Below are 22,574 nucleotides of genomic sequence, written 5' to 3' on the forward strand. Positions count from 1 at the left end.
GATTTGTTTTGGTGAAAGAGGAGACAGTCAGAAGGGGGCGGGGCGGAGCATTTCCGTTTAAGGCCGAAATGCAAATGAGCGCAGCTTTTCAGGTCGCCCAGTGAGTGTCATATTCAGTGAAACCTGATCCTTTCTGGATGTTCTGTGATCCCGGTGAGAAATTGCACTGTTCCACAGACAGGGAACCTTAGAGAGGTGTGTTTCCGATTTTCGAAAACGCAGTCAGTGTGAGTGTGAGAGGTATGGGCTGTTGTTGGGTTTGAGCGAGTGAGAGTATTGAGCATACTTACCTGGCAGGGGAGATACCATGATCACCAAGGTGGTTCTCCCAGGACGAGGCTATCCCATTGCACTTCGGGTGTGCTGACGCCTGCGATGTCCCCAAATGCGGGATACTCGACTGCAAAATTTGTGGTAGTGGGGGACTGCGTTCGCGCTCTCCCCTGGTTTACAATCAAAAAGCAGATCAATCAACAGAGGGCGCTCACTTATACTTCATCAACTCCATCATTCTGTTTCACCCAAATCGACAGAACATTTTTTAAATTTCAAAATATGTGCATATCCTAACATTACGAAGAACAGATTGAAATAATTGAATTTACAGTTGTCCTATTTACAGTTCCCTTTATTAACCATCCAGTCTCTTATTATTTAGCGGTGGCTTTAGCGGAACCCACCTACTGACCGGGTGCCCTGTTAAATGATTGCAAAGGAACCTTCTTTAATCCCCAGTTTATGGGGTTACCATTGTCCATTTGACTGTCCTGTCTCTGGGGTAGCTGTCTGCATCCCCATGGTGAGCACGAACTGCTGGACCTTTGCTGAGCTGAGGTAGCTATCCAGCTCCTCACTGGGGTCATTTACCCGCTCTGGTGTCATTGAGCCAAGGCAAGGGTCCGCACCGTCCAGTTCTGTGTCTGACAATGGGACTGTCAGAGGATCACAGCTTTCAGTTCCCTGTAGTTGTGGGGTACGCCCTGGTTCTCACTGGGTGGAGGGTGGACTTCGGGGGATCCGTTGTTTCCTGGTTGGGAGGAATTGCCCTCCTCTTTATCTACGGTGCTTTGTCACCAAGGGCTCTGGCCCGAAACGTCGAATTTCCTATTCCTTGGATGCTGCCTAACCTGCTGTGCTTTAACCAGCAACACATTTTCAGCTCATCTGCAAATTTACTAACATTCACATCCAAATAATTTATGTAAATGACGAAAAGTAGTGGACCCAGCACCAATCCTTGAAGCATTCCACTGGTGTGTGGCCTCCAGTGTGAAAAGCAACTCTCCACTCCCATCCTTGTCTTCTACCTTTGAGCCAGTTCTATATCCAAATGGCAGGTTCTCCTGCATTGTTTTGGCCTCAGCCACTTCCAGTGGTAGTGAATTCCACAACCTCCCCATTCTCTGTGTGAAGGCATTTCTCCTCTTCTCAGTCCTCAGTGTATACAAGAAAATGTTCTGATTCAGTATGTGGATGTACCTGCCAGAGAAGGTGCAAAACTTGGACCAACTCCTGGGAAATAAGGCCGGGCAAGTGACTGAGGTGTCAGTGGTGGAACACTTTGGAGCCAGTGACCATAATTCTATTTGTTTTAAAATAGTGATAGAAAAGGATAGACCAGATCTAAAATTTAAAGTTCTAAATTGGAGGGAGGTCAATTTTAACGGTATTAGGCAAGTCCTTTCAAAACTTGATTGGGAGCGGATATTCGCAGGTAAAGGGACGGCTGGAAAATGGGAAGCCTTCAAAAATGAGATAGGAGAGTCCAGAGAATGTATGTTCCGGTCAGTGTGATGGACAAGGCTGGTAGGTGTAGGGAATGCTGGATGACTCGAGAAATTGAGATTTTGGTGAAGAAAAAGAAGGAAGCATATGTCAGGTATAGGCAGCAGTAATCGAGTGAATCCTTAGTCGAGTATAAAGGCAGTAGGAGTAGACTTAAGAAGGAAATCAGGAGGGCAAAAAGGAGACATGAGATAACTTTGTAAATAGGGTTAAGGAAAATCCAACGAGATTTTACAAATACATTAAGGAGAAAAGGGTAACTAGGGAGAGAATAAGGCCCCTAAAAGATCAGTCAGGCAGGAGATGGGGGAGATACTAAATGAATATTTTGCATCAATGTTTACTGTGGGGAAGAACTTGGAAGATATTCCAACCTCAGGTGACTGTCTGCGTGGAGTTTGCACATTCTCCCCGTGTCTGCGTGGATTTTGTCCAGGTGCTCCGGTTTCCTCCCACAGTCCAAAGATGTGCAGTTCAGGGTGAATTGGCCATGCTTAATAAAAAATTGTCAATTAGGTGCATTAGCCAGAGGGAAAAGGGGTTTGGGTGGGTTACTCTTTGGAGTTTTGGTGTGGACCTGTTGGGGTGAAGGGCCTGTTTCCACACTGTAGAGAATCTAATCATATAGAATATGGTGAGATTGATGTAACATCTTGGAAAATGTCCATATTACGGAGGAGGAGGTGTGGGATATCTCAGAATGCATGATGGCAGATAAATCCCTGGGACCTAATCAGGTGTAACCGAGAGTTCTGTGGGAAGCTAGGGAAGTGATTGCTGGGCCCCTTGCTGAGATATTTGGATCATCGACAGCCACAAGTGAGGTGCCGGAGGACTGGTGGTTGGCTAACATGGTTCTACTGTTTAAAAATGGTGTTAAGGAAAAGCCAGGGAAATACAGACCAGTGAACCCGGTGTTGGTGTGAGCAAGTTACTGGGGGGGAATTCCTGAGGGACGGGATTTACTTGTATTTGGAAAAAGAAGGATTGATTAGGGATAGTCAACATGGCTTTGTGCATCGAAAATCATGTCTCATGGACGTGTTTCAGTTTTTGAAGAAGTCACCAAGAGGGTTGATGAGGGCAGAGCAGTGGACATGATCTATATGGACTTCAGTAAGGCATTCAACAAGGTTTCTCATGGTTGACAAGGTGAGATCATATGGCATACAGGGACAACGAGCCATTTGGATACACATTTGGTGGCTCAAAGATAGAAGACAGAGGGTGATGGGAGAGGGTTGCCTTTCAGACTGGAGGCCTGTGACCAGTGGTGTGCCACAAAGATCATTGCTGGGGCCACTGCTTTTCATCACACATATAAATGATTTGGATGTGAACATAGGAGGTATGTTAGTAAATTTGCAGATGCCACCAGAATTGGAGGTGCAGTGGTTACCTCAGAGTACAATGGGACCTTGATCAGATGGGTCAGTTGGCTGAGGAGTGACACATAGAGTTTAATTTAGATCAATGTGAGGTGCTGCATTTTGGAAAGGCAAATCAGGGCAGGAGTGATACACTTGGGGAAAGAGACCTTGGAGCGCAGGTTTATAGTTCCTTGAACGTGGAGTTGCAGGTAGATATTTTAGTGAAGAAGGCATTTGGTATGCTTTCCTTAATTGGGTAGTGCATTGAGTAATGGAGTTGGGATGTCATGTTGAGGCTGTACAGGCCATTGGTGAGGCGACTTTTGGAATAATGTCTGCAATTCCGGTCTCCCTCCTATCGGAAAAATATTGTTCAACTTGAAAGAGTTCAGATAAGATTTACAAGGATGTTACCAGTGTTGGAGGATTTGAGCTATAGGGAGACACTAAATAGGCTGGGGCTGTTTTCCCAGGAGCGTTAGAGGCTGAGGGGTGACCTTATAGTGGTTTATAAAGTCATGAGGGGCATGGATAGGGTAAATATGGTCTTTTCCCTAGGTTGGGGGGAGGGGGGGGGGGCTCCATAACGAGAGGGCATCGGTTTAGTGTGAGAGGGGAAAGATTTAAAAGGGATCTCAGGGGTAATTTTTTTCATGTACAGTAGACGGTGGTGAGTGTATGGAATGAGCTGCCAGAGGAAGTGGTGCAGGCTGGTACAATTCCAGCATTTAAAAGGCATCTGGATGGGTATATGAATATGATGGGTTTAGAGGGATATGGGCCAGTGCTGGCAAATGGGACTCAATTAATTCAGGATATCTGTCCGACATGGATGAGTTATACCTAAATGTCTGTTTCCGTACTGCACACCTGTATGACTCTCTGACTCGAAATGACCTGCCCTGCATCCTTTAACTGTGATTCCCTTGCCCTGGACTCCCTGGTCATTGGGAACATCTAGTCCGGGTTTAATTTCGTCGATTTCTACAAAATCCCCATTTGATCTTTGATACTCTGGTGAATGTAGTCAGAACATAGAACTTAGAAAAATACAGGCAGTCCAGGCCCTTCGGCCCTCGATGTTGTGCCGACCCAAGCCCATCTAACCTACACCAGCCCACTATCCTCCATATGCCTATCCAATGCCCGTTTAAATGCCCATAAAGAGGGAGAGTCCACCACTGCTACTGGCAGGGCATTCCATGAACTCACAATTCGCTGAGTAAAGAATCTACCCCTAACATCTGTCCTATACCTACCACCCCATAATTTAAAGCTATGCCTCCTCGTAATACCTGACTCCATACGTGGAAAAAGGTTCTCATGGTCAACCCTATCTAAACCCCTAATCATCTTGTACACCTCTATCAAGTCACCCCTAAACCTTCTTTTCTCCAATGAAAACAGCCCCAAGTGCCTCAGCCTTTCCTCAGTCAGGGCAGATCATTGTTTGAAAAAAAACAAGATGGCGGCCACACAGTAGGTCTGAGTCTGCTGAGCTCTACCCAGGACCCAGGCAAGGTGGGGGGTGCCTACCCTCCCCTCGCTTTCTCCAAAAAGCAGCCTTTTCCCAGAAGCTTTGGTCATTCTGCTCCATACTTTAGCAGTTTGACACTTTTTTAAATAACCAAAGGTAAAGGATCATGGCGTTCGCAACAGGCAGGGACCCCTCCATCTCCGCAGCGACAGATGTGTCTATGGCCAACCCCGGGGTGGGCCTACCTGCAGAGGTGAGCCTGATCTCGGAGTTTGTTAAGCTCCGAGAGAAGATCGACGCGTTGATCGAAGAGACCCCGGACCAGGTGAGAGTCCACCTCGGTCACGCTGCAGAACATCGAGATGGTTGGAAAGATATTCGGTTGCTGGGCCTTCCCGAATGGGAGGAGGAAGGCCGGCTTGTTGGTTTTTTGGAGCAATGGCTCCCACAGCTATTGGAACTGGAGTCGGAACTAGGCCGGGTACGGGTCGAGCGAGCGTACCGGGTTGCTGTGCGCAGGGCTGGGTCTAACCAGCACCTCCCTGCCCAGTCCAAGTTCAACTCCAGCACAATCGGGAAAACCAAATGCTGCCGGGAGCCTCCAGAGTTCTGGGGAAGGGTCCCCAAGCCTTGGTATACAAGGGATCCAAAATAATACTGGTCCAGTACTTCTGTCCAGTTGTGGTTCACAAGAGGAAGCCATTTGACGAGGTAAAGAAGCGTCTGAGAGATTTAAATATTCAATATTCCATGCGATACCCGGCAATGCTGCGCTTTAGTGATGGAGGGTCTGTGTATAACTTCGGATCACCGGAGAAAGTAAAAGAATTTTTGGATGCTCTCAAATAGACTGACAGACTCGAACTATATGGGTAATGACTTTATTTTACTGCTTTTTTTCTCTCCTCTTTCCCCTTTTTCCCTTTTCTATCTCTTCTCGGGGGGTGGGGAGGGGTCTTTCTTCCGACAGTAGCTCCCTCAGTGTATCCAATTATTGGGGTATGTTACTGAGTCGTGTTTTGTTCCTTCATATTTGTTTGTAATTTGCAACATTTTATTTTATGTTGCTGTTTTGTTCAGAGTGCCTCGGTAATAATATAGAGGTGGGGGGGGGGGGGGGGGGGGGGGAGGTGGGTTGGTCACCCACTTCTAACTCTTGTATTATAAGACACTGGCATTTGTTTACCTTACTTTGTAATGTTTGGGCCAAGGGTATGGCTGTAGCTGGGAGGTGTTATGGTGGGATTACTGGAAGGTAGGAGTGCCCCTGTGGACAAGGGGGAAAGTCTCCTTTTAATTATGTCTTATGTTATCTTTTTTTAAGGAGTAGTTTTCAGCTGTTTTGATGTAGTTGTTTTAAAGGTTGTTTTATTATGTCTCTCCTCAATGCCTTTTGGGTGGGGTTCTTCCTCCTGAGGGTAGAGATTTTACTTTTTATTCTAACCCACACAAGTGCCATACCAGAATCAATATGTTTTTTGTCCCCTCGACCTTTCTGAATTTGATATTGCCTTGTAAGATAGGGAATAGAACTATGTCTGACCACGTAGCAGTGTATATGGATGTCAAGACTAGTGATGACAAGATGGCTTCCCGACATTGGCGCATGGACCCTTTCCTATTGAAGGATAGTAAGCTCATAGAATATTTCTTGCAGGAATTTAAAACTTTCTGGGATATCAACTCAGGTACGGCCAGTAACCCATCGGGAATTTGGGAGACTGCTGAGGCAAATGCGCGCGGCTGGATTATCTCATATTCTGCGACCTGGAAAAGACAAAATGGAGAACAACAGGGTCTGCCTGAGGCTTGCCTGAAGGCAGATGAGTCAGCGTTTGTCAATAGGCCGCCCAGTACTAAAGTACAGAGGATTACAGATCTCAGGCCTACCTTGAAAACCACACTTACTCAAGCAGCAGAGAGGGAGAGACTGTTTGTGAAGCAGAGACTATTTGAGCATGGTGAGAAGCCGGGCCGGTATCCAGCGTACCGTGCCAGAGAGAAAAAGGCTCCCCAATCCATGACGTCTATTAGAGAGATTGCTGGTACCCGGACTTATGACCCTAATGCAGCTTTTAGAAAGTTCTATTTCGAATTGTACAAGTCGGAGGGCCGTGAGGATAGAATGAAGAAGGTGGAGTCTTTTTTATAAAAAATCTGTCCCTCTCGGGCCTAACCTTGGAGCAGGTGTTGCTTTTGAACGCCCCTCTGACAACCCAGGAATTACAGGAGGTGGTGAGGGAACTCCAGAGTGGTGAAGCGCCCGGACCAGATGGATTCCAGGCTGAGTTCTATAAAGAATTTATAGACAAATTGTCCGGACCACTTACAGATATGTACAGTTATTTGTATAGTCAGGGGAGCCTCCCACCGTCTTTGAGAGAAGCAATTATCTCTCTCATTCTTAAGAAGAAAAAGTTCCAGATGACTGGACTTCATACAGACCTGTATCCTTATTGAATGTGGACCTTAAAATTCTCTCAAAAATGTTGGCATTAAGTTTGGAGACGGTTTTGCTATTTATTATAAAAGAGGATCAGATGGGGTTTATTAAGGGTCACAAACCAACTAATAACATCAGAAGAGCGCTAAACATGGTACAGGGCTGCCAGCAGGGAGTGATACTGGGATTAGTCATCTCCCTAGATACAGAGAAGGCATTTGATCGGATAGAATGGCCATATCTCTTTTATACTTCGGAACGGTTTGGGATTTGAGAGGTCTTTACCAAGTGGGTCACAGTATTATATAATGACCCCAAAACAGCGGTGATTACCAATGGTGTAAGATCAGATAGCTTTAGTGTTGGCAGCAGTTGTTGTCAGAGTTGCCCTCTCTCACCACTAACTGTTCACACGAGTGATTGAGCTGCTGGTGGAAGCTATACTTAATATAACAGCCTCGGGGGTAGGATCGGGTAAACATCAAACCACTCTCTATGCAGACAACGTTCTTCTTTTCCTCAATGACCCATTGACATCCGTGTCCCGCTTAATTCAAGTGGTTAACTTATTTGGTATGTTCTCAGGTTACAAAGTTAATTTTATGAAATCAGAGGCGATGCTGCTCGGAGCTTGTACCAGCAGATCCAATTTTCTGGGTGGATCCCGCTTCCCCTTTCGGTGGTCACTGGGAGGCTGTCTGTATTCCGGTATTTTTATTAACCCGGAATTTGGTCAGTTACACACACTTACTGGAGAAAAGAAAGCAGGATCTCCAATGCTGGGAAGATCTCCCCGTATCCTGGCAGGAAGAATAGCTTCGGTCAAGATGAATATTCTCTCACGTTATACCCCATGAGAATGGTCCCTTTGATCTTGCCGAGACAGGGGCTGGGTAAGCTCGATGGTTGGCTCGGCTCCTGTATTTGGAATTATAGACGGCCCCTTATCAAATTAGAAAAATTGCAGCTTCCACAAGTCAGGTGAGGTCTGGATTTTCCAGATTTCAGGAGTTCTCTGTTATCATATGTGGCTGATTGTGGGTCACAAGAGACCCAATCAATCTGGCTGGATATTGAGGCTTCCCAGGCAAAATGTCCCCTCATCAATCTATTATTTATGGATAAGACGAGAGTTATTACAGGTTACTGTAAAAATCGAATTGTATTAAATGGGTGGCACGGTGGCCCAGTGGTTAGCACTGCTGCCTCACAGCGCCAGAGACCCGGGTTCAATTCCCGACTCAGGCGACTGACTGTGTGGAGTTTGCACATTCTCCCCGCGTCTGCGTGGGTTTTTTCCGGGTGCTCCGGTTTCCTCCCACAATCCAAAGATGTGCGGGTCAGGTGAATTGGCCATGTTAAATTGCCGTAGTGTTAGGTAAGGGGTAAATGCAGCGGTATGGGTCTGGGTGGGTGTGCTACGGCGGGTCGGTGTGGACTTGTTGGGCCGAAGGGCCTGTTTCCACACTGTAAGTAATCTAAATACAATCAAAGCTTGGAGGATGTCATGACAGGACGAGGGTAATTTACAAAAAAACTCTCCTGTTACCCCTACAGTGGGAACGTTGGAATTTTAGCCAGGCCTGACTGATGCTGGGTTTAAAATCTGGGAGTCCAGAGGGACCTCCTGTTTGAGAGATCTGTTCGATGGGGACGTCATGATGTCCTTCAAACTGTTGCATCAGAAGCAAGGACCTTTTTCGATATTTTCAAGTACAAGACTTCAGACAAAAAAAGACCACATTGATGATTAATCCATACAAATCAGACACGGAAAGGAAAGTGCTTTGGCCAATGGATGCTCCCTGGGTCAGTCCTCTCTCCCACTCACATGGTAATACGGTATTGAAGGACATGGAACGGTTATATAAAATCTGGAATCAAGAATTAGGGATGGAAATCTCCTTCGAGATAGAACATAGAACATAGAAGAATACAGCGCAGTACAGGCCCTCCGGCCCTCGATGTTGCGCCGATCCAAGCCCACCTAACCTACACTAGCCCACTATCCTCCATATGCCTATCCAATGCCCGTTTAAATGCCCATAAAGAGGGACAGTCCACCACTGTTACTGGCAGGGCATTCCATGAACTCACGACTCGCTGAGTAAAGAATCTACCCCTAACATCTGTCCTATATCTACCACCCCTTAGTTTAAAGCTATGCCCCCTCGTAATATCTGACTCCATACGTGGAAAAAGGTTCTCATGGTCAACCCTATCTAAACCCCTAATCATCTTGTACGCCTCTATCAAGTCACCCCTAAACCTTCTTTTCTCCAATGAAAACAGCCCCAAGTGCCTCAGCCTTTCCTCATACGATCTTCCTACCATACCAGGCAACATCCTGGTAAACCTCCTCTGCACCTGTTCCAGTGCCTCCACATCCTTCCTATAGTATGGCGACCAAAACTGCACACAATACTCCAGATGAGGCCACACCAGAGTCTTATACAACTGCAACATGACCTCAGGACTCCGGAACTCTATTCCTCTACCAATAAAAGCCAGTACGCCATATGCCTTCTTCACAGCACTATTTACCTGGGTGGCAACTTTCAGAGATGTGGAAGGATATCTGGGAAAATGTCAGATCTCCATCTGTCACAGAACTCAGGCTATTCAATAGAAAATACTCCATAGGGCTCATATGGCACCAGACTGATGTGCAAAGTTCAAGGCAGAAGCATCTCCAATGCCCTAAATGTAAAATAGAAGTGGGTACCCTCACTCACTGTTTGTGGACATGCCATAAGCTTTATTCCTGATGAAGGGCGTTTGCCCGAAATGTTGATTTCGCTGCTCCTCGGATGCTGCCTGAACTGCTGTGCTCTTCCAGCACCACTAATCCAGAATCTGATTTCCAGTATCTGCAGTCATTGTTTTGACCTCGTTGATTTTAACCCGACTGCGAATCCTCTTGCAAGGATGTTTGCCTTGAAGAAGTTTTCCTCCTCTCTCTACAAGAATCTCAGGGAGTCCCTCTCCCACTGCAACTCCCAGGTCATTTCCTCTGCCCTGAAGCTCTTCAACCATGTCCTGAAACAGACTCGCTACCACAGCCTCATTTGCTTCCTCAGTGCCTGCCTCCGTAACTGACTCATCCCACATGGACTCCGGACCACCTTTAAACCAGCAGAGTTCGGATTCGAACAGGACAAACAGGACAGGCTACAGATTCAAAAACACCAGCAACAGTTCTCCTTCAAGATCCTCCGCTCCACGCTTGCAGCAATGCGCCGGCACCTAACCTCTCTACAGTCAGCCCTGCCTCAGCTGAGGGCCACACTCTCTCAGAACTGCAAAGGACCCACTCTGTACTACATCCTCAGGAGAAAGATTTATTCCTGATGAAGGGCTTTTGCCCGAAACATCGATTTCGTTGCACTTTGGATGCTGCCTGAACTGCTGTGCACTTCCAGCACCACTAATCCAGAATGCCATAAAATTTGTAGATATTGCGAATGCTTTAGCAAAGATTTTGGGAACGGAGATTTGGGTTGGACCCTGTGTCTCTTTTTTTGGGCTTTCCAAATTTCCCCCCTCTAGATGCATACGGGAAGAAGTGGTTCACTGGCCTTTCCTTTTGTGCTAGGAAAAACATTTCAGTAAGTTGGGTATCTGAAAGTCCTCCAGGACTTTCGAACTGTCATAGGATAGTCCTGGAATATATTCCCCTTGACTTCCTTATGAATATGCTGCACCAAAAAACGGAATTATTTTACCCAACATGGCAGACCTTTCTGAACTACACCAATGCAGATGTATCGGCCAGATGTTCAGGACCTTTGTTTAGCCGTGGGGATGGTGTTTGTTGGTTCGGGGGCCCCTGGGAGGAGGAATCCCGTACAAATATGGGCTTTGTTATGACTTAATATAATTTTATTTTAAATGTGATTTATTTAATTATTTTTTCCTTTTTTTTTGTTATTGTTAGTAATGTACGATACTGTGATTTTCTTTTTATATTGAGTCTTCTTTCCTGTATCCTATTTTGTGTTTTGGTAGTTTGTACAGTAGATTAGTAGTTAGTTTTCTTAATTTTATATGGATGCTGTTATTATATTGTAAAGTGGATACACTATTTTGTATTAATTTTGTAAGAAACAACTCAAATTTTTTCAATATAAATAAATATTTTACAAACTAGCAGGTACGATGGGCTGAATGGCCTCTATACTATCATATAACCGGGGAGGGTCAGGAGAAAATGTGGGGGACAGGTTTTACCCAAAGCTGTCCGGCTTACCTGGGTCTGAAAGGGGCAGATGATTGACCCCACAGATTGTCAGGGGTGGAGGTGGGGGTCGGAGTGGGGCATGTTGGAGATAGAGGGGTGTCTGGGATAGGAAGGAAAGGCGAAAGGAAGAGGGAGGCTGCCTCCCACTCACTGGAAAGTGAAACCCAGGAAGATAAGTCAGATTGGCGAGAGTAGCTGTGGGCGGAGATGTAAAAGCTGAGCATTAGGAAACAGACTGAGAGCCGGAGAGCTCCAGGAGTTCACAGTCTCTGTGTCTGTGTGAGTGTGTGAGAGAGTGTGTGTGAGTGTGTGTGTGTGTGTGAGAGAGAGAGAGAGAGTGTGTGTGTGAGAGAGAGTGTGAGTGTGAGTGTGAGAGAGAGTGAGTGTGAGAGAGAGAGACCACAGCACAGTCTCTCACACACACACACACAGACACAGGGAGAGAGAGGACAGCCCCCAGCCCTGCTCGGCTGCACCTACCCAGAGGGAGTGGGACACTCGGAGCAGACAGCCCTCCCCACCCACAGCCCGGGAGAGCTTCCCCCCCTCCAGCCCCTATGCCTGACTCGGAGAAGGGAGGGGACGGAGCTGGTGTCCGCCTGGCCCCTGTACTCTGCACCGTCCTCCTGACCCTGGGGCTGTCAGTGCCCACCACCGCCCTGCTGGTCATCTACTACCGATGTGGAGCCGAGCCAGAGCGCCCCGAGCAGGTGAGAGAGCGCGGGGGGTGGGGAGCAGCCTGCCGCTGGGATAGGCGCTACACAAATGCAACTCTTCCTCGTTGCTGAGAGGGAAGGTCATTGGATGTTTTGGCGTTTCCCCGTTGAAGCCGGAGCTTTCCTCGTTATAAATTGCTGCCGCTCGGAGTCAGGGCTCAGGAATCTCTGGGGAAATCCCGGGAATGGCACTCAGGACAATTGGGAAGCTGGCTCTCTGAGTGGTCAGCATCTGGGGCATCCCATTGGCCTCAGTGCCCCCTTGGGGAGGGAGGTTGGGGAACCAGGATGGCTGCAAGGACCCCACTCCCACCCAGGGGATGGCCCTTTGAGAAGATCCCAGTCACCACGTGAGGGGCCGAACGTCCTCCATCACTCACCTGTGGGGCTCAGCCATTGGGGGAAGGAGGGAGTTGGTCATGTAGAATGGGGAGGATCAGGAGGGGGACCTGGGGAGAGGGAGACCCCGAAGAGGGGGTCCTTGAGAACCTGGAGACCTGGTCCCAGGCAGCGATGCCCACGTCCCCATGACTGAATGTTGAAGAAGCCCCCTCCTTGTGGGCTGCTATTGCAATGCCCCCTTTTAAATACTTACCCTCCCAGAGTCAACCAGCCTCATCAAAGGGACAGACAGAACTGAGAAAGTGGAGTTTGAGCCAATTGCTTGCTTTTATTGGTCAGTGCATTGAGTGTAGGAGTTGGGAGATCACGTTGTGGCTGTACAGGACATTGGTTCAGCCATTAATGGAATACTGCGTCCAATTCTGGTCTCCCTGCTGTAGGAAGGGTGGTGTGAAACTTGAAAACGTTCAGAAAAGATCTACGAGGATGTGGCTGGGCTTGGAGGGTTGACCTACAGGGAGATGCTGAACACGTTGGGGCTGTTTTCCTTGGAATGTCAGAGGCTGAGTGGGATATTTATAATTGATAGTCACAGGTGAGGTGCTGGAGGTTGGCTAACGTGGTGCCACTGTTTAAGAAGGGTGGTAAGGACAAGCCAGGGAACTATAGACTGGTGATCCTGACCTCGGTGGTGGGCAAGCTGTTGGAGGAAATCTTGAGGGACAGGATATACATGGAATTCGAAAGGCAAGGACTGATTAGGGATAGACAGCAGGGCTTTGTGTATGGGAAATCATGTCTTACAAACTTGATAGAGTTTTTTGAAGAAGTAACAAAGAGGATTGCTGAGGGCAGAGCGGTAGATGTGATCTATTTGGAGTTCAGTAAGATGTTCGAGAAGGTTCCCCATGGGACACTGGTGAGTAAGGTTAGATCTCTCGGATTACATGGAGAAATAGCCATGTGGATACAGAACTGGCTCAAAGGTAGAAGACAGAGGGTGGTGGTGGAGAGTTGTTTTTCAGACTGAAGGCCTGTGACCAGTGGAGTGCCACAAGGATCTGTGCTGGGTCCTCTACTTTTTGTCATTTTACATAAATGACTTGTGTGTGAGCATAAGAGGTACAGTTAGTAAGTTTGCAGATGACACCAAAATTGGAGGTGTCGTGGACAGCGAAGAGGGTTACCTCAGATTACAACAGGATCTTCATCAGATGGGCCGTTGGGCTGAGAAGTGTCAGATGGAGTTTAATTCAGATAAATGTGAGGTGCTGCATTTTGGGAAAGAAAATCAGAACAGGATTGATACACATAATGGTAAGGTCCTAGGGAGTGTTGCTGAACAAAGAGACCTTGGAGTACAGGTTCATAGCTCCTTGAAAGTGGAGTCACAGGTAAATAGGATAGTGAAGAAGGCGTTTGGTATGCTTTTCTTTATTGGTCAGAGTATTGAGTACAGGAGTTGGGAGGTCATGTTGCGGCTGTACAGGACATTGGTTAGGCCATTGTTGGAATATTGTGCGCGATTCTGGTCTCCTTCCTATCAGAAAGATGTTATGAAATTTGAAAGGGTTCAGAAAAGATTTACAAGGATGTTGCCAGGTTTGGAAGATTTGAGCTATAGGGAGAGGCTGAATAGGCTGGGGCTGTTTTCCCTGGAGCGTCGGAGGCTGAAGAGTGACCTTATAGAAGTTTATAAAATCATGAGGGGCATGGATAGGGTAAATAGACAAAGTCTTTTCCCTGGGGTCGGGGAGACCAGAATTAGAGGGCATAGGTTTAGGGTGAGAGGGGAAAGGTGTAAAACAGACCGAAGGGGCAATCTTTTCACGCAGAGGGTGGTACTTGTATGGAATGAGCTGCCAGAGGAAGTGGTGGAGGCTGGTACAATTACAACATTTTAGAGGCATTTGGATGGGTATATGAATAGGAAGGGTTTGGAGGGATATGGGCCGGGTGCTGGCAGGTGGGACTAGATTGGGATATCTGGTCGGCATGGAAGGGTTGGACCGAAGGGTCTGTTTCCATGCTGTACATCTCTATGACTCTATCAGGGACATATATTGACCAGGGTGTGAGGGGTTTCATCTACTGGTCTTCGAAAGACACTGCACTGGGATTACTCCCATGAGGACAAGAGACCACCATCACGGATAGTGGGGGAACTCCTGATGTGAAACAGGACAGATATGACAGTGCGGCACTCCCTCAGTACTGACCCTCTGACAGTGCGGCACTCCCTCAGTACTGACCCTCTGACAGTGTGGCACTCCCTCAGGACTGACCCTCTGACAGTGCGGCACTCCCTCAGTACTGACCCTCTGACAGTGCGGCACTCCCTCAGTACTGACCCTCTGACAGTGTGGCACTCCCTCAGGACTGACCCTCTGACAGTGCGGCACTTCCTCAGTACTGACCCTCTGACAGTGTGACTCTCCCTCAGCACTGACCCTCTGACAGTGCGACTCTCCCTCAGCACTGACCCTCTGACAGTGCGACACTCTCTCAGCGCTGACCCTCTGACACTGTAGCACACCCTCAGTACTGACCCTCTGACAGTGCGGCACTCCCTCAGTACTGACCCTCTGACAGTGCGGCACTCCCTCAGTACTGACCCTCTGACAGTGTGGCACTCCCTCAGGACTGACCCTCTGACAGTGCGGCACTTCCTCAGTACTGACCCTCTGACAGTGCGGCACTCCCTCAGCACTGACCCTCTGACAGTGCGGCACTTCCTCAGTACTGACCCTCTGACAGTGCGGCACTCCCTCAGCACTGACCCTCTGACAGTGCGGCATTTCCTCAGTACTGACCCTCTGACAGTGCGGCACTCCCTCAGCACTGACCCTCTGACAGTGCGGCACTCCCTCAGTACTGACCCTCTGGCAGTGCGGCACTCCCTCAGCACTGACCCACTGACAGTGCGACACTCCCTCAGTACTGACCCTTTGACAGTGTGGCACTCCCTCAGCACTGACCCCCTGACAGTGCGGCACTTCCTCAGTACTGACCCTCTGACAGTGCGGCACTCCCTCAGCACTGACCCTCTGACAGTGCGGCACTTCCTCAGTACTGACCCTCTGCCAGTGCGGCACTCCCTCAGCACTGACCCTCTGACAGTGCGGCACTTCCTCAGTACTGACCCTCTGACAGTGCGGCACTCCCTCAGTACTGACCCTCTGACAGTGCGGCACTCCCTCAGTACTGACCCTCTGACAGTGTGACACTCCCTCAGAACTGACCCTCTGACAGTGTGACTCTCCCTCAGCACTGACCCTCTGACAGTGCGACTCTCCCTCAGCACTGACCCTCTGACAGTGCGACACTCTCTCAGCGCTGACCCTCTGACACTGTAGCACACCCTCAGTACTGACCCTCTGACAGTGTGGCACGCCCTCAGTACTGACCCTCTGACAATGCGGCACTCCCTCAGCACTGACCCTCTGACAGTGCGGCACTGCCTCAGTACTGACCCTCTGACAGTGCGGCACTCCCTCAGTACTGACCCCCTGACAGTGCAGCACTCCCTCAGCACTGACCCTCTGACAGTGCGACACTCCCTCAGTACTGACCCTCTGACAGTGCAGCACTCCCTCAGTACTGACCCTCTGACAGTGCGGCACTCCCTCAGCACTGACCCTCTGACAGTGTGGCACTCCCTCAGCACTGACCCTCTGACAGTGTGGCACTCCCTCAGTGCTGACCCTATGACAGTGTGACACTCCCTCAGTACTGACCCTCTGACAGTGTGGCACTCCCTCAGTACTGATTGTCTGGCAGTTGATGTGGGTTTTCTTTAATATCGACTAAAGGGGAACGGGGAATAATACTTCTCTCTGTTTCCCTCCACAGTTTCAGCACAATGTGTCTCTGAGGGAAGGTGTTTTGGGTAAGTGCTGCATTATTTTGTGTCTGATACTGACTGAAAGAGGGAATCACTGGCTGATTTCATGGGGGAGGGAGGGGCGCTGGTACTGATCCAGATTGGATTGCCGCTCACAAACATGGGCATGGGCAGGATGCGATTCACTCCCAGATTTGGGAAGTGAACACTGGATGTTCCTTCAGTGTCCCTAGGAACCCTGCTGCACTGAGTGACCAAGGTAAAACTTTGACCTGGGTCATTTTCTATGCACACAAAAGGTATGTGTTCGAGCTTCACTTTAGAATTATCCAGCTGCCTGGAGAGCCTATAGTTCTGCTGTGCTTCCTCCATGGCAACACCTCAGCCAATCAGAATTGATTGGCTAACCAATCAGCACCCTTTCTCCTGCAGCATCAATCAGTTTGCATTTGGCACTTTCTGCATCATTCCTGATGAATACAGGGTGAAAGATCTCTCTGACTTGTCTCTATCTTCAACAACGGCTCATTGTGGAATTATGCACGGTGGCTCAGTGGTTAGTCCTGCTGCCTCCCAACACGAGGGACCCAGGTTCGATTCCAGCTTCAGGCGATTGTCCGTGTGGAATTTCCGCATTCTCCCTGTGTCTGCATGGGTTTCCTCGAAAGGTGTGCGGGCGAGGTGGATTGGCCACGTCAACTTGCCCTGTGGTGTTCAAAAATGTGTGGGGTTACGGGGATAGGGAAGAGGCCTGGGTGGGATGGTCTTCAGGGGGTTAGTATGGACCTGATGAGCCAAGTGGCCTGTTTCTGCCCAGTACGGAGCCTATTCTATGTTTCTAACAAGGGTACTTCAAATGATTGGGACAAAAGAATAAACAGAAAACCTCTTCATATCGCCTGTGGGTCTTTTGCTGATCATTTTAATTTTTTACAGACTGGTTGTCAATCAGTTGCCACTGGAGAGAGAGTAAATTTGAAGAAACTACCAAAGTCATTCATGATTTAGAACAGCTTGAGAAAAATCTCCTCACTTCATCTCCCCAGCTCCAGGCTTTAATATGAACGGGTTTGAAGGTGGTTCAGGAAAACGTTGCAGTCGTCCCAGGCTGAAGTGTGATGGGGCAAGCTCAGTTCACATCAAATTAAACAGTTAAAAAACAAACTTCCACAAGCTGACTTCATGGCAAGTAGTTCACGGTTTATGATAGACCTCATCACAGGTGTGAACCTGTCTTGAAATCAGAAACGATTTTGGTTTAGAATTTATTGTCATGTGTACTCTAGTCCGGGGTACAGGAGTACAGCGAGAGGTGTCTAATGTCAGCTCACTCAACGCCATCTTAGGGACAATGGGATCCAGGTACAAAATGTTAGGGACGTTATAAAAGAGAGAAACAAAGTTTAAAAAAGTTAAACGTTACACAGCTTCATAGAATAAGTAGAAAAATAAAGAAAGAAGGTGAATAAAGACCTTCTTAAAAAAAAACCTCAAAAATAAAATAAAAGTTCAGCTGTCTTTCTTGAGTACTCAGCCTCTGTAGGAAGAACACAACGTTCAGAAAAAAAAGTGTCTCTGTCAGCAAGTGTGTGTGTGTGTGTGTGTGTGTGTGTGTGTGTGTGTGTGTGTGTGTGTGTGTGTGTGTGTGTGTGTGTGTGGTGGGGGGGGTTGGTGGGGAAGAGGGGGAGGGAGGGGAGGGAGAGAGAGGAGGAGGCAGAGAGAGAGAGAGCTATTGTTTCCATATGACCCCACATCAGAACTGAACACAGAAAACAAAGAATTCCTGTTAAATTCCTCATGTTGTGCTCTAACTGTTTAAACTGGTTCACAGACTTGTAAAGGCTTCTCACTGTCCTCACTCAGTGCAGCTCTTGATGTCTGTCAAATGAGTTATACTTGAGCTAATTGTGCATGTATGGCATGTAGACCATACTTACTGATAGTGGTGCCTGTGTGATATCCCCCCATTAACCAATAACACTCCTTCCATTTCAGGGAGAATACAGGAGAGGGGTGAGCACTGGGAGCAGAGTGACAGCGAGACGCCGGCTGCCCATTTGATTGGTAATCACTGTGTTTTACTCAAAATCTGGCGGTTATGGTGACTTAGCCAATACAAATCCCTGAGGGACTCTTCTGGTGCATTGGTAGTGTCCCTAGCTCTGAGACAGGAGACCTGGGCTCAAGTCCAGGGGCAAGTCACAGCATCTCTGAACAGGATTGATTAGAAAAATATCTGCAAATCTCTGACACTGAGCAGTGGCCTCCTCTCTGTGTTTAAGATGATTATTCCATCATTTGGTCTGTCCAGCAGATACCCCTCAGCCACATGCTCTATGCCTCTTGAAACAAGGGGCTTGGATTAACAGCCAACAGTGGAAGGGATCTGATTCCACGTTAACAATGATTTGATCAAATGAGATCAGCGTTTCACTTTCCAAGTTTGTTGAAAGTTGGGCTTGGGAAGCCAGCTCAGAAATGAGACAATATTCACCAAACCAAAGGGAATGTTGAGATACACAGAGGGTGGGGACGCGCTAGAGGCTAAGCTCATGTTTCTTTATTGAAGGAATTCTGGTGAAAGGAATTGTGATCACCAGACACAACATTTACCCTTTCACCAGCGCTCCCTGCTCCTCCATGAAATATTCAGCTGAACAGTCGCTGGTCAATGAGATAGTGGGCAGCACAAACTCGAACAGTTCCAATGTCCCTTACCAGACCTTAACCCGAAGACTTTCCCTCCAGTTCCCACAGCCTAAGCCAGCTCTAGACCAGGTTCCACCACACTCAGCCCCCTGAACCCTGTGCAGGGAACTATAGAATGCTTAACAGGCTAAGGTCCAGATGTGGAATTTGGGGAATTGTGCAATTTTAAGATTCACAACAGTTTTATTGCAAATGTAGTGGTTTGCAGAAGCATAAGTTTCCATCTTTTCCCTCCTGGACCCTTTCCCTATCCAGTAACACCCCCCACCCCCTCCACATCCCCCCCCCCCAACACCATCAATCTGGGAAAAACACACTCTTTTGTTTCACTTAAAAAAAACTACGGGACGTTATCATTCACCAAATGCCAAATGAGAGAAACCAAGAGGGAATCAAATTAACATAATGTGGCACTCACCAGCACATTATGGAATAGCCCAGCTATTCCTGTTAAATTCATCATGTCATGCTCTAACTGTTTAAACTGGTTCACAGACTTGTAAAGGCTTCTCCCTCAGTGCAGCTCTTGATGTCTGTCAAACGATTTATACTTGAGCTAATTGTGCATGTATGGCATGTAGACCATACTTACTGATAGTGGTGCCTGTGTGATATCCCCCCGTTAACCAATAACACTCCTTAGTGTTATGAATAGCCCAGCTATTCCATAAAAGGTGCCAATGGACATCTCCTACCCCCCTTTCCAAGGAGATCTGACCGACCTGTGGGAGGTGGCAGCCACTTCCGAATCGTGACTGTGAACAAACGCACAAAGGGGGTTCTCCGAAGAACCCAACTCTGTCTTCCCTTCACACACAACCAACACCAAGTCATCTTTACCAGCTGCCAGTGCTGCCCGCTGGGGGCAGTGAAACGATAGCAAAAGGGATTGGGAGGGAAAGAGGGAGGGAATGGGATTAAAGTGCAAAAGCTCATCCCGTTTTCTAAACAAATAAAACCATCACCCAAATCACCCAGAAGTTCTTCTTTATTCTGTCTTTTTAATCAAATTGCTGACAAGTCACCTGTCTTTCTCATGAAAAGAATGATTCCCAAGCACAGCCCGTCAGTGCAGCGAGGACAAACCTCGGGGAGGGTAGGTAAAGAGGCACGGGACTCAGGTAAAGTGGAGTTGCAGAGGGAGGTAATTCCCTCCAGCTCCTGCAGTGCCCACCTCTCTCTGAAAACCTCAAGGGGCTCAGCAGACACTGGGCACACACACCCAGCTCTTAGACAATTCATTCAGGCACATGAGTGAGACAGGTGAGACTTAAATTAATACCTTCTAGCACAGAGGTATGGACAATACCACAGCCCCAAGAACTTCCACGTCACTCATTACTTACAGTGTGGAAACAGGCCCTTCGGCTCAACAAGTCCACACCCACCCTCCAAAGTGCAACCCACTCATACCCATTCCCCTACACTTACCCCTTCACCTAACACTACGGGCAATTTAGCATGGCCAATTCACCTAACCTGCACATTTTTGGACTGTGGGAGGAAACCAGAGCACCCGGTGGAAACCCACACAGACACAGGGAGAATGTGCAAACTCCACACAGACAGTTGCCTGAGGCGGGAATTGAACCCGGGGTTTTGGCATTGTGAGGCAGCAGTGCTAACCACTGTGCCACCGTGCCACCCATGAAAAGCAAAATTACAAGCATGCCCACGAGGAATGGTGAAACAACAGCAAGAGGGAAAGAGAGAGAGCTCTAAATTAAAATGGAGTGGGAAGGGGAAAGACAGACACATGTAGGCCAAACCAGGCAAGGATGGCAGATTTCCTTCCCTGAAGTCTGTTACTGGGCCAGATTGAGTTTTTACAACAATCCAGTCGTCATCGCTGAGGAGGAAGCTTTTCAGTCGCAGAGTTATTTTAAAACATTGGAGTTGACTTCCTTCTACAACAGTCCTGAGGAATTTGAAGGCAGTCTCCTGTAGACGAGCCCAGACCTGTGGGTTGTGAGGTTATTGATGTTACCATCAGAGCAGCACAGACCAACAAGGGGAGATGCACAGGGTATCAGTGGATCGTTGGGGACTTGAGCTTTATTCCCCGCGAGTCTGATGTTAGTTTCCCCTCCTCTTTGCAGGAATCTATCACCAGTCTCTCAAGGACAGTTCCGACGCTCACTCTTACCACACGCTGGAGTGGGAGTCGGTCAGGGGTTTGGCCTTTACTAGGGCCTCGGTGCGCTACCTTGGCCAGTCGCTGGTCATTCCCAAGCGTGGGCTGTACTACGTTTACTGCCAGGTGGGCTTCCGCGGCAGCGAGTGTAAGAACCAGCCGGTGACCCTGTACAACCGGGTGTACCGCAAACACGACTCTTACCCCGAGCCCCTGCTCCTGCTGAGTGGCACCGAGACTGTGTGTGGCAAGAACCATAACAAGGGCACCTGGTACACCACCCTGGGCCAGGGGGCTGTGGTGCAACTGGAAAGGGACCACCAGCTCTTTGTGAATGTCAGCAACCCCCATCTGGTGGACTACCTGGACGGAAAGACTTTCTTCGGTGTCATCAAAATCTGACGTCAGCCCTGGTGGGGCCGGGGGAGGGGGTGGGGGTGGGGGAGGGGGAGGTGGTGAGGCCGGGGTGGGGGTGCAGGGGACAGAGCGGGCTTGGCAGAGATTAAGTGGGATATGAGTCACAAATTTATTTTTTTAACATATATTGTTTCTATTTTGTTACAAAAACATGCCTTTCTATAATGCCTCCGGTGTTGTTAAAACGATCTCCAGCTAATTCCCAGGAAGCTCAGTCAGATCCAGCTTAATCTCAGGAAGTTGAAGGGGACCTGCCATTTAAAGGGAATCCTGATTCATGCTGTTGGTTAGACTGCTGATCGTTTTTAACTCGAAATATTTATGCTGTAGATCTTTGTTAACTATGACTGGTTACGTTTTTTAAAATTTTTTTTCGAGTGGCCAGTGACAAGCAACTCTTGTTTTGTTTTTTTTTCTTTTTTTAATCAAAACACTATTTATATTTTCTATTTTTTGTATAATTAACCCCCACACCCCCGCCTAACTGCAGTAGTGCTTATTTTTCCCCCAGCACCCATGGTGTGTGTGTGCAGGTGTGAGACCATTCCCTGATTTTTTTCTCTCTTCTTTTTTTTCTTTTTTTGTCTTTTTTTTTATAAAGGAAACACCCGAGCGGCCTGTGACAAGCAGTGCCCTTCACATCAAAGACGATACTCCTGTTTATTTTGCACACACTGACACTGGTCCAACTCCTGACTGGGAAAACATCCAAGTGGTCCAGTGACAAGCAGTTCCTCCCCTGGTTATATTTTTTTTCTTTTTTTCCTGTTTTTTTTCCTTCTTTTTGTATTTTTCTCCCCCACACTACCGCCTAACTGCAGTAGTGCTTATTATTTTTATCCCCAGCACCCATCGTGTGTGTGTGCAGGTGTGAGACAATTCCCTGATTTTTTTCTCTATTCTTTTTTTTCTTTTTTTGTCTTTTTTTACCCCCACACTACCGCAACGCGACTGGTTACATTGTACAGCACTATTAACCCTGATTGGTTATACAGTTGATCCTTGCTAAACCTGATTGGTTACACTGTAGATCCTTGTTAACTCTTATTGGTTACATTGCAGAGTACTATTAACCCTGATTGGTTACATAGTGGATC

At 47.9% G+C, this 22,574-nt stretch overlaps 1 protein-coding gene and 1 non-coding gene across 2 annotated transcripts; both read left to right on the top strand.

Annotated features, from left to right (window-relative positions):
- The first annotated feature begins 282 nt into the window (after positions 1–282).
- LOC132833038 (U1 spliceosomal RNA) lies at positions 283–446 on the top strand. Its single transcript, XR_009647031.1, has one exon. It is a non-coding gene; the product is annotated as a U1 spliceosomal RNA (small nuclear RNA).
- An 11,098-nt stretch (positions 447–11,544) lies between these two features.
- Positions 11,545–21,467, top strand: LOC132832763 (lymphotoxin-beta-like). The gene is made up of 4 exons (XM_060850894.1): positions 11,545–12,025; positions 16,226–16,262; positions 18,213–18,281; positions 21,026–21,467. The coding sequence occupies exons 1-4, from the start codon at positions 11,873–11,875 to the stop codon at positions 21,460–21,462; spliced, it is 696 nt and encodes a 231-aa protein (XP_060706877.1). The 5' UTR covers positions 11,545–11,872; the 3' UTR covers positions 21,463–21,467.
- The last annotated feature ends 1,107 nt before the right edge of the window (positions 21,468–22,574 follow it).

This window comes from Hemiscyllium ocellatum, chromosome 35 (genome assembly GCF_020745735.1).
Source record: "Hemiscyllium ocellatum isolate sHemOce1 chromosome 35, sHemOce1.pat.X.cur, whole genome shotgun sequence".
Classification (NCBI taxonomy): domain Eukaryota; kingdom Metazoa; phylum Chordata; class Chondrichthyes; order Orectolobiformes; family Hemiscylliidae; genus Hemiscyllium; species Hemiscyllium ocellatum.

What these genes read in the sequence shown, in the direction of transcription:
- LOC132832763 (XM_060850894.1), top strand. Translation starts at nt 11,873, where the DNA reads ATGCCTGACTCGGAGAAGGGAGGGGACGGAGCTGGTGTCCGCCTGGCC. An exon ending in AGCCAGAGCGCCCCGAGCAG is followed by an intron (nt 12,026 to 16,225) that starts GTGAGAGAGCGC and finishes TTCCCTCCACAG; the next exon opens with TTTCAGCACAATGTGTCTCT. An exon ending in TCTGAGGGAAGGTGTTTTGG is followed by an intron (nt 16,263 to 18,212) that starts GTAAGTGCTGCA and finishes CTTCCATTTCAG; the next exon opens with GGAGAATACAGGAGAGGGGT.